Below are 12,015 nucleotides of genomic sequence, written 5' to 3' on the forward strand. Positions count from 1 at the left end.
GTGGCAGAATTGTAAATCTCCAGCCAGGATGGTGGGGTCCTTGAAAGGTATTTTCTTAGCTAGAGGGGGGAAAATGGGCTTCTTCTGACCAGGCTCAGGAGATGGTGAGAAGATGGTCTGATCATCCTCTTTTGTCAGGGGGTCTCCCAGGGGCTGAGGTGAGCCCACCAGCCCTTTATTGTCCCAAATTTGGCAGCCTTTCCATGTAAATGACCTTTCTGACATTCACATCTGCAGTGAGAAGCTGGCCCAGTAAATTCCACAAGGGAAAGGGGTGAAGCTGGCACATGCCTCTCGGGCTGTAATGATGGCCCATGGCTCTGGGCACGACTGTGCCAGCTTTTGTTCCCCTCTGTCCTCCTGAAAGGAAGTGGTGAAAAGCCGCCAGGCCGCCTTTATTTCTGTGAAATGGAGTGAAATGAGCGAGGAGACTCATCGGAAGCGTATCGTTGGAAATATTAGTGACCTTAACTGATCTCTCCAGGGCTGGGAGAGAAGCAGACGGAAAGGACAACGTGTCCTCCTTTGTCACGTTAGCAGTTTATCATCCACTGCACCGCAGGGATTGTTTGTGTCCCTTGTAAAGGAGATGTCCATGTTTCCTGCTGTGGGAGAGCAGCTTCTCCAGGAGGGTTGGACAGGCYCTCCATAGTGGTATGGCCTGGATGCCCCAAGTTCTAGTTGCCCCAGCCTGCYCTGGCTGTGTGGACATGGCACCTTGACCAAATTCTAGCAGGTTTCTTGTGTTTCCCAGTCCCACCTCTCAACCCCTGGGACCCTCTTTGTGCCTTTGGCAGCTTCTGTTGAGGGCTGTGCTGGSAAGCCACCTGTACTGTGTTGCCAGGACCTTACATGGCTTTTTCCAGAGGCTGCAGAACAAGCAATGTCACTCTTGCCCATCCAAGAAGCTTTTGGGGTGTGAGCAGAAGCACTTTTCTTCCTCTCTCCCACGGTGCAAGTTGGGTGAAGATCTGTACTTCCCCAAAGCCCTTGTGGGAGAGGAAGGACAGAGAGGTCTTGAGAAGCAGAATATCTAAGAAAAGCCACAACTAAAACCCAATACTGCTCCTTCCAGTTTATCAAGAGCAATGTGAAACTCTGACCCTGGCTCTGTACTGAAATGCTACCAAGCCTGAGATGATGTGCTGCTTCTGGGGTTTGACTCAGCTGTGCAGRGGATGGAGGGGGAGGAAAAAGCTGTTCAAGCCTAAGCTTTGCCATTTCATAGGCAGCATGTGGTCTCTGTGCTGCTCTGCTGAAGCGCTGTGCTTGAAGCTTGGCAGAGTCCTCTCTCCTCACAGATATGGACAACATAGCTTTTAAAGGCTGGGAAAATACTGCAGGGAAAGGGCTGGAGCAATTCAATCAGCAGAGCTTAAAGGAAGGTATTGCTGCCAAACCTCACTGCCTTATCAGTCTCCATTCCTGTGAAGGGTTTACAGGGATGAAARGACCCCAAACCCCTGCAAAAATCCCACCACCATAAAGGTTGCATGGTAYACGTGTAGAGAGCTGATTGCTGGTTATACCACGTCCTGCCTGCTTTGGGTTGAAGCAGGTTTGAACTAGGCCTTAAAAGCCAGGACCCAGCGTGTCATCAGTGCTTGACCTACATGGGTTTTTTTTGATTAAAGCTTCCTGTGARACGTGGGGTTGACATTCACTGCTTGCATAACTCTTTTCTTTTTAATGATCTCTGCTCCTGTACATATGAGATGTCTCTGGGCACTAAAATTTCTTTCTTTACTGTTCATCCAGTCACTGGATTGTCTATTGCCCCTGAGCTGCCTATAAAGCTCTAGACTAGCATTAAATGGCAGCCACTCCTTTCCCCTTCCAAGGCTGCTTAATTTCAGGAGGAGTGAAGCTTTGCATACTGAGAAGGAAGAACTGCTTTAGGTGTGCTTTGCTGTTGTATGTTGGTGGCTGCTGGTGGGACCTGGGAAAAATGCCACCAGTTCTTTTTATAGTTTAGTTTGCAAGCTGTAATTTGTTGGCAGAGAAGATGATCATTGGTCTGTTTTTATCCCTTTGGCATGATGATTCATCTAAGATGATATTAATTAGAGAGCTAATCTCCCTTGGTGACAAATGGTGCAAGTTGTCTAGTTTGCCAAGGGTTTGTTCCATACTAGAACTGGAGTGATGGGTGCTAGTTAGTTGTTATGGAAGCCTAAAGTGCTTACAGCCTTTCTGTGCATGCGGAAGAATTGAAATTCCCAACTAGGCATAGAAAGAATCCCTCTTTACAGAGGGATTGGATATTTAAAACCTAAGTGGGGATCAATTCTGCTTCTGWAAACCTAACATACCTGTGAGCTGCCAGCTTGGACTGCAGCTGCACTGTTCTGATACAACTGGAGATGCCTGTGCTGTGGGAATGGAAGCTTTAAAGATGATAGGATGCAGGGAATTACTTCTAGTCTGTCTTGTGAATGGCTTAAATGTGGTAGGCAGACAGGCAGCAAACTCTTCATTTTGATACYTTTCCACTGTCTTGAGGAAAAACACTGCTAAAACTCTGTCTTGGAAACTCACGGTTGAAGGAGGTCAGAAAATTGCCAGAGAGCGGTGATTGCTACTGGGCTCTGTGCTGCCATCACCTTATAAGGAGCTTCTGTGATCCTCATCTTGCTAATAAATGTGYAGGGTGGTGGGTAAAAGCAGTTCAGAGGGAGTTTATAGTTGGCATTTGCTTGGGGCAAACTTGTGTGGCGTAAGGAGAGGAATTCCATGCACATGCCCTTTGTTTGCGCAATGGCCCAGGCAAGGAGAGCGATCTAATCCAAGGCCTATAAATACCTCCCACGTTCACRTCTTCTGAAGACATTAATGGAGGCCTCGCTGATGGCTGTTTACAGGACACGTAAGCAGCTGGAGAAGAGCCTGTTTTAAACCTAGCAACTCGTGCAGTGTTTGACAGCACAGGGCTTGGTGCAACGGGCACACCGTGGAGGACGTGTGCTGTACTCAGCAGAGATTTCTCTCCCTTCAGGCATTGTTTCAAAGGCCTGCTTTAAGTACTGGCTTCTTACTCCATCAGCAGTGCCCAAAGGAGCTGGAAAGCTACACAGTGATTGATTTGCCTACACTGGCCTTGAACTTCTTAGCATGTTGAGATTCCAAACTAAGCCTTGTTTTTCCCGCACCCTTGGACAGACTGGGAAGAGGAGGGAAAGGCTCATAAGCACAAGGAAGGAAAGGGRAAGACCAGAAGATAATAGATGCTGTGCTATGTTATGAAAACACCAYAAAAATAACTTGGATGCTGCTAGTCAAGCTGCTCCTCTGGAATAATTCAGTGCTGTTCTCCATGAGTCTTCCCACCCATCTGTCAGGCTTTGAAGAAATTGAGGACTTCTGCATCTAGGATGGGCCTAAACAGTCTATCATGTCCCCTGATTTACCAAAGCCTGAATGTGGAGCCACAGCTYCTCTCTATAATAAAAGAAACATGAGATAAGTGGCAGCAGAGGTGGRRGCTATCAATGATACAAGAGGTGTGGTGTGATCTGAGGTGAATTCTTGAGAAGCTTGTCCACAGTTCCAGCTGGGCTTGCAGGAACGTTGTTCTTCTCTGTAAGGTCAAACAACCCGTAACTTTTGCTCACTAACCAAAGGCTGTCATATGGACAAAGCTTTAAGGCAGAATAAGGAGAGCAAGTTAAAAGAACAGTTTCCAGACTTAAATCTGAATTTCATTGTTGTATGAAGTTTRTGTTGGAACCTAAGGTGATGGAAAAACTGATTCTAACCTTTTCTGTTTGATTAAAAATCCCTCTGAACTTCAGCATGCTGGCTAAATTCCAGCTCCCAGAAGTAATTGCCTTTTGCTTGGCTACACACCTCCTGTGAAACATTATTCAGGGAACTTGGTGTAATTATTATCCTTCCCTTCAAATAAATGGTTGTACAGCACTGTTGATCTAATCTGATTGTTATGTTCCACAGCAGATTTAATTTTCAAGAAACTCACATAGTAGCCCATATAGCATGTGGGTACTTCTGCTCTAGATTCTTCCCAGAGAGAAGACCAAATGCAGTTCCTACTTAAAGGGGTAAAAAAAATTAAAATACCTTTTTGTTCTTCTGACCTTGTAAAAGCTCTTCTGTGTGAGAATGGGTAGAGAAGCACATGAGAGGATCAGAGAAGTGAGTGGTAGTGCTATGTTCACATGATAAAATCCCCCAAGCACAGGCATGAGTAAATGAATCGGTTCCTCTGTAAAACCTCCTGGGGAAATCTTGTTCRGTAATTGAGAACTGTTCTTGGAAAAAGGAAGCACTGTTGGACACAGATAACTGCCTTTGGAGCGTGGCTCTGTGAACTGGCAGGAACATGCCCTGGCTGGAGGCCTGCGTGCAGTGCCCGGAGTCCTGGTGGGCTTGGGAAATCACATCCTTCCACAGATGTGGGAAACAATACAGGTGGCTGGGATTGCCCAGGGAGTCCTAACTCTGAAGGGAAAAAGAAAAAAACAGGGGGTTGTGCATGTGCAGCTGCTATCTGGGAAGGGGATGCAGGAATATTTGTACCGTCTCATGGCCATAGCGGAGACACAGGATTTAATGTGTTTTTGTAGAGACGACCTCAGGGGGTTTGAGATTTGTTGTGGCGGTTTGGTGCCTGTTTTAGTGTTTTTGTTTTTAAATTTCCTGAAGAGCTTAGAAAAAGTGAAAAGTGCTTGATAACTTTATGTTACAAGGACTATTCATAACTTACTTCTCAGGACACAGTCTCCCTAGCAGCTGCCCTGCTCCCTCTGTGACAGAGTTGCTTCGTCTCCTGCCCTGGAAGACCTAGTGCAATCCTATTAAGTAATGGTGTGTTTGTCAGTGAAGTGCTGGTGCTGTTTTTTCCTCTCCCTCCGACACGAGTGGGGAAACTGTGCTCTGACAGCACCAAGTGGTTCCTGAGTGAGTGTTGAAAGCAAACCCCCCTCGCCGTGCTGCAGCGGCGCCTCGCACACTTGACCTGTGCCGGCAGAGCCCTCTGTGCTGCTATCCTGCTGAACATCCTGGAGGGGCTGGCACAGGGGTGATCAGAGCAGCAGCCTGTACACGATGTRCAGAGCGGGCAGGAGCTGTGGAATGTGCTGGCATAGCCCAGCCATGGTGTGGGGGTAACTGCTGCTACCAGCAACACAGGAAATCTGTTTCCTGTGTAAGAGGGAGCCCTTCTTTGAGATTAGTCCAAAGCACAACTGCAGTCAGGCACTGGTAACTTGTCTACTTCATTTCTACTTCATTTCATGTCTACTGTGTTTTAACAACAGGCCAGTGGTTTGGTTTGTGAACTTGTATGCACAATCGGGCCCTAATGTGCCCTAAAAGCTCTTTGATTGGTGTTACAATGAATTTTTGGATACCTGAGCACCTTACTGGAGTGTACAGGGAAGACTACTAGACATCACCTTCTCCCATCCCCTTTGAGAGAACCAGTAATATTCTTCTTTTTAAGGAGTTAAATTTCAGCATGACATGATTGGCACACGCAATGTGGTATATGAGTGGTCACCAGACAGTTGTACCCACAGAGAGATAGGGTTGATTCAAGGTCTTCCATTCAGACTCAGCTGGAATCTGAGGGATGCAAATTCCACCAGAAGACCTCGACAGCCTCAGCAGATGTGTGTGTGATGACAGTGAAACTGGGGGTTACTGGGCAGCTGAACTAGAATGACATACAGTTTGCTGACTTTTCCCTCAATTTGCATTCATTACTTTTGCTCTCCACCCTGTGATTTCCTCTCACCCCTCTCTCATCCTGTACAGATGCTAAATAGAAACTGCCAAATACTACAGCTCACACCCTTTTCCCGAGTGCTTCCCCAGGACTATCCTAACTGCTCTCCCTGTCTTACTCAGTGCCTCTCACTGTCMTGAACATGTAGAGGCAATGTGGACAGAAGCAGAATTAGTCAGTAAGACTTAAGCTTTTGCCTCCTTTCCAGATCTTGATAAATTTGCAGGATTCTCATCTGTGACTGCAGGAAGAAACTCCTTCAATATATTCCTTTTTCTACTGAAATTTGGTTGTTACCTCTCCCTAACACTGAACAAAGTGAATCACAGGTACAATTCCTCTTGCTCTGGCAAGTACGGAGGYTGTGATTAGACTACCAAAAGAGAAAGATGTTGCAGATGTCAACCAGTCATTCGGCAGTGCACACCCGAGTCCAGCTGGGCTGATCTGTACACGCACATTTGGGAATGTGCATAAAGATAATCTCCTCCCTCTGGTGCACTTAGAAATTAGCTTTTTTGCTTTTTAGCTGCATTTCATTTTGCTATGTAAAGAAATAGACAGATCTGGCCTTTCTTTTTTAATAATGTCTTAGGACCAGGGTACAAAAAAGGTTAATGCATTMATTTTTAAGACAAGTGATAAATGTACTGCAATAAGCACATCCTACATACACAGAATATATTTCTCTATATAATATGAACACAAGAGATATAAAATAAGTTATACTTATCTTGGTTTTTCATCACAGTAGGAGCTCAGTTTATATAAAGTGACAACAGGATTGGAACAACACACTGCTCCAAAGCAACAACAAAAACCRGAAGAGTGTGCGCGCACGTGTGTGTTTAGGCAATGAAATAGGAAATTGAGGGATTTCTGCTAAAATTGGGTCTTGAAAACAAAAGTTTCACAGAGCATGAAAGAAGTGGGGAAGGTCTTTTGGCTCAGGGTAGAAGTTCTGGAAGGGATYAAGTGTTACAGTGTGGTGAGGAGAGTGTGTGAAGGCTGACATCTTGGCTAGGTTTGTGGAGGCAAAGAGCAGAGCAAGCTCTGCCCAGTGCCCCTGTGTGCTCTGCCCTTGTGATGGATCCACCTGACAGTGTGGGGTTTGTATGTGTACAGTGAGAATGGGGCCTCGTAGCTTTCACTGTGCACGATGAGAGCAAACACGACACTTCACAGGAATCACAGACACCACCACTGTTCAAAGAGCAAACACTACCCACTGATTGTGAAATGTTGAGTGAGCCTGGAAGTGCTGTTCCTCCCTTCCAACCCACCTGGTGTCCACCTCTAGGGCCCCCTCCCTCTGCTTCCCTTGGAGGTTGGCTCTCTTGGCCATGCCTGCAGAACAAATCTCCCCYGGGGACTGAATGGGAGGTAGTGGATTGGGAACTCTGAGTGCCTGTCCCACAGTGAACAATGAGGAACTCCAGCTCCCAGTTCAGAGCTCTTTAAGATTTTATTTATATATTTTTCTTTCAGGACAGGGGAACTTTTGAAAAGTTTGCATCTAATGGTGAATCAAGGTTCCTAAAATTCTTAACTGGGGTTTAGTATCTAGTATTTTAGTGTGAGCTTATGTTAATTAAGAAATGCTCTTTATTTTGGCCAAYAGCTTGAAGACCTTGTGGTTTCTCTTTGCTATCAAGATCTCAGTCTCCTGAAGTTTGCAAGACCCATTGAAAGGCAGAAGGTGCAGCCAAAGCTCAGGAGTGAYACTGGCAGTTAGCAGATTTCTATTAGTGCCTATTCCACTCTCAAAAAATGCAGCCCACTTCAGGTTTTCTTCTACTCCTGCTTAAGAGTCTCCTAGTTTGCAACATCCTTTCTTTACCTTCATACGTACAGACTACACATTAGAAAGCAGGGACAGTACACTTGTAGAGTTAATTGCATATTATTATGAAGGGTTGGACTGTTTTGTTCTGCTTTAGATTTTGTTCTTCATACAGCAAAGTAGGTATAAATCCAAACGTGATCTCACATCTAAAGGTATAATTTAAGTAAACATGTTTTTCTAGCTCTTTTATTTTCCCCTTCCCTTTCCCTCTCCCCTGTAACCTTCCTTTCACTCTGTTATTTTCCTTTTGGATGGAGGGAGGAGATGGGAAGGGAGCTCATTTGGCAGCTCATGACCCTCCAACTTGACTTTAATGAGATGATTCGCCAAGGCAAACTCCTCATCATCCAGCATGCCATCTTTGTCGATGTCAGCCAGTTTCCATATCTTGCCCAGCACRGTGTTGGGCAGCTTAGACCTTACCATTTCCTTCTTGGCATTGGCACCAGTTATTTTACCATCGACAGGCGAGAGTGTATAGAAGATCTCATCGTACATGGGCTTGTCCCTGGCCACCACCCACTCGGCRTCATCGATCCCTTCTCCGGCTCCTTCTCCGTAGCCGTGGCCGAAGGGACCGTGCAAGGTGCCCTCGAAGGCTCCTCCCTTCACCATCTGGGTTGGCCGCTGTGACTCTTCCTGGCGGACGAGCACCATGAGCTGGGCGATGTCGTTGGCCAGCATGTCTTCCACCGTCTCCAGCAGCTTGCTCTTCAGAGGCTGGAACTTGCTGAAGTCCTGGGCTTGCAACTGATCCTTAAAATGGGACAACAYGGCAAGAGGTGAGTGACATGGCYGTGCATGGTGGAGTAATGGTGTACMRTGGGATGYCCGCSKGCTGCTTGGCTTAAAATCCCTGCTACTGCAGAGGAATGGGRAGCTTGGCATTTCTTCCTCTGACAGCTCTGCCCTTCAGCATAGGATAGGGTGTCCCTGGCTGGCCTTGCTCTTACTTAAATCCTCTCTTAAATCCTACAAAAATGACTGAATCATTCAAGGCAAACGGGTTGTGTGGCTCTTGCTACATCCTCCAGCCAGTGCTCCACATTCCCTCCCTGTYCTGCACTCGGGAAGGAGGTGCCACCTGGCAAAAGATCTTTGTGCTCATCACCATGCAATGCACCTTTCAGATGCCATCAAGACAGTATCATGTCTGTAGGAGGTGAGCATGTCTTTACAGCATGGCTCAGACTCTGTAATTTTCACAACTTTACAAAGTTAAAAGTGCTTTTAGTAGRGCCTGCAGCAAAATTTCTTCTAGCTGCAAAATGACCTACAGCTTTATCTTTCACCCTCTACTCATTAAATCCACACTATTCACTCCTACTGGATAGATAGTTTTTTTCAACACACATTTTAACAAGCAGTGAAGGAGATCTCCTATTGGATACACTCCACAGATATAATTCTCAACAACTTAGGAAAAATAACTTTTCAAAAAGAAAAAACCCAGGCAAATGCTGTTTTCCATAGATAACTAGTAGCAACCTTGACAGCTAGAACTCAGAACAGGTTTCTGTTTGGACTGAAGCCACGCAGCAATGCAGCAGTGTCCAGCATTGCTTGAATATACAATACAAGGCTCTGATCCAAGACCTTTGAAGTTTTCGACTTGCATGAACACTGGGCCAGGTCTCAGGTCTGCAGAACAGAAACCCTGCTTCTCTGCTTAAAATAGAAAAGGGGCCTAAAGTCTTCACACCTTCCTTTCTCTTTTTCTAGAAAAAAACAGCAACGTAGAAGACATGCCACATCCTCAAGAGCTGTATTTATGGAGCCTTTTCAGGACAAAGCTTTCCTTTTAATATAAATTACAGAATGCTTAGGCCTGAAAAAAAATCTGCAAATGGAACCTGGGATCAAAAATAAAGAAAAATAGAATAAATCATTYGCTGTTAAGTGCTATTCAGGCAAAKATATGAGAAATGAGTGTGAAGCTGTAATGCTTCAGATGAGTTCTGTGTGTAAGAAGTGCTCATGCCCAAATATAGCCTGCACATATTTTAAGGCACATTTCAACATTACAGCAGGCTTTTCCCAAGGGAGGCAACAATCAATGTCTGCATGGATCTKTTATATTCCCTGCAGTTACTCTAATGCTCTTTCCTTGGATGTTTGCCAGGATGCCACTGCTTACCTGCATCTTTCTCAGATTAGGGAAGTCTCCTGGTGAGATCTGATGTTCTCGTTCAATCCGGGCATAAATATCTCCCAAGTTGTTTACAAGCTCTTTCTTTTTATTGTCTTTCCCAAACATTGAGGGCATTTCCTTCTTTAGGGAACTGATGATGTAGGCATGGACCTAAAGGGAATTAAATTATATGGAATGAATGCAAATGTTAAATAACACATCAGAAAATTATCAGCAGGATATCTGTGCCTAGGACTCAACTCAGTTTTGTTCCACCTTGAAGAGCAAGCTCAGCTCCTCAGTTTGGCTGGACCTATGGATTGTTATTCCAGTGCTAAACGCCACTCAGCTGTATGCTCTGGCTGTGCTGAGACAAGGTGAAAACAAGGTGTACTCCTGAGCATACAAACAGTAACATTTATTCACTTTCTGGAGGGAGTGGTGGGGTTTTTTTTCCTTCCACTGAGCAAGGCTTTCAAGGGAACAGTTCCTTTCCAGTTCAAACATGCAGGTTTAATGTTTTAGTATGAATACTAGTTTTTAACTTATGCAACATGCTGGCTTTTTTTTTTTTAATAATGAACCAAGCATTTTCTCTTGGAAATTAAGACCCTTGCACTGAAAGCTTTTGAGGGTTTTTTTGACATCTTTTCTCAATTGACATGGAGTTCTTTCCTGTATTTTTAGGGGCTYCTTTCAGTTAATTTCAAATATTTGGGGATACTGCAGGCTTATTTATCATTTGTGTGAATCTACACTTTCTCTGCATCCATCTAAGCCAGCTATCTCTTTTGACTAAGAAAGTTTAAAGCKAAAGACCTAGTGCTTATCAATTTTCTTGGTGTATGATTCTGATATACTGAATTGGTCTTAATTCTCAAGTTGCTACCACAGAGCAACTGCTTTTCAGATCCCTTCAAGTGATGCCTCCTTTTGCCTTCCTCACTCTGGCCTGCCATGACTGACTCACCAAGCAAAGGAGCTCTTTTCTTCCTGTATTAGYATAGGGCTCATATGCTGGGCCTGAGTTAAATGGGATGAAAAAAGTGTAGGATCCACCAGCTCTGCAAGCTGAACTGGCCAAAACCACTTCTCCATAGGCTGCATGCTGCAGACAGCCCAAACTAAAKGCTTGGGGGTTCCATGCCAACACCTACCTTGGCCAGCCGTGCTCGCTTGATGAGATCATTCARCTTCCTCAGGGCTGCATTGCGGGGCAGGCTCTGGATATCCCTGAACAGGTCCTGCTCCTCTGCCTCAAACAGCTTGCGGTTGTCAGGGATGAGCAGTGGATGGGACCAGAAGGAGCCAATGTAGACTCTGATGACCTCGGGAGTGTTGACGATCTTTCCCAGGGACCACATGAGGGCACCGTACACCCGCATCAGCTGCTGAGTCTCTATCTGGTCGGCCTTGTTGAGAACAACTCTCATCTTGTCCTCGTGGTTCTTCAGGGCCTTGATGACCTCAGAGAATTCATCAGAGATGTCCAGCTTGTGAGCATCAAAGAGGAGAATGATGCGGTCAACCCGCTCTGCAAACCACTCCAGTACAGCAGCAAAGTCATAACCTGCAAGGAGGGGAGGAAGAGCACAGATGTAGCAAACACGAGAGCAGAGAACCCTACTTGGTGTATTCAAACTATATCTGTACCTAAGAGGGTAAGCTTGCAAGGAAGCAGCTTTGGCAGTAGGCCAGGTAGCTTGATAATAAGGTAAGGCACTGTGGAAATGTCCACAAAGCACACAGTTAAGAGCAGCTCTTGTCCTCTCCACATTAAGAGATCACAGAAAGAAGTCTTGAACTTGTGCTCCAGATCTTCATTCAAATGTATATCATGGGGCAACTGCTGTATTCTAACACCTGCTGCAGAAGTCTTGTCTGTGGCAACAAGGGAGGTCTAGTTTTTGAATGACTGGCCATCAGCATAGCCTACAAAGGCTGTAGAAAGCTGGGTAATTGCAGTACTTGCACCCAGACTGGTTTGAGATGAGTATCTCTACTGCTTAATAAATCTCAGGTCTTGGGTAGTTGTGCAAGACTAACTYTGTCCCATCCAATTCAAAACCCAGGATGCAAATACCTTCCTTACCAGAGAAACCATCCTGTCATACCTGCTGCCTKTGCACAGAGCCAAATGATTTGTGTTCACTTAGCCAAGAGCTTGATGCTTAGCAGACAGCATTGCTGTGAACACCAGAGGCACACTCAGGCCAGGAACAGTGAGTTCAAATTTCACGTGCCTCAGGATTAAGGATAATGGATTCATTGTCTGACTGGGTCCACCTCTAA

The 12,015-nt window shown here is 45.5% G+C and overlaps 1 protein-coding gene across 1 annotated transcript in view; it reads right to left on the bottom strand.

Annotated features, from left to right (window-relative positions):
- Positions 1-6,313: 6,313 nt before the first annotated feature.
- EHD3 (EH domain containing 3) overlaps positions 6,314-12,015 on the bottom strand; it is a 30,284-nt gene continuing 24,582 nt past the window's right edge. Inside the window, exons 4-6 of the mRNA XM_057374875.1 lie at positions 10,881-11,293; positions 9,730-9,894; positions 6,314-8,348 (exon numbers count right to left, since the gene is read on the bottom strand). Coding sequence (XP_057230858.1) covers positions 7,821-8,348; positions 9,730-9,894; positions 10,881-11,293 — 1,106 coding nt within the window. The 3' untranslated portion in view covers positions 6,314-7,820. The remainder of the gene's footprint in view (positions 8,349-9,729; positions 9,895-10,880; positions 11,294-12,015) is intronic.

This window comes from Malurus melanocephalus, unplaced genomic scaffold, assembly GCF_030028575.1.
Source record: "Malurus melanocephalus ecotype Western Australia unplaced genomic scaffold, MMel_1.1 scaffold_235, whole genome shotgun sequence".
In the NCBI taxonomy this organism is placed as follows: domain Eukaryota; kingdom Metazoa; phylum Chordata; class Aves; order Passeriformes; family Maluridae; genus Malurus; species Malurus melanocephalus.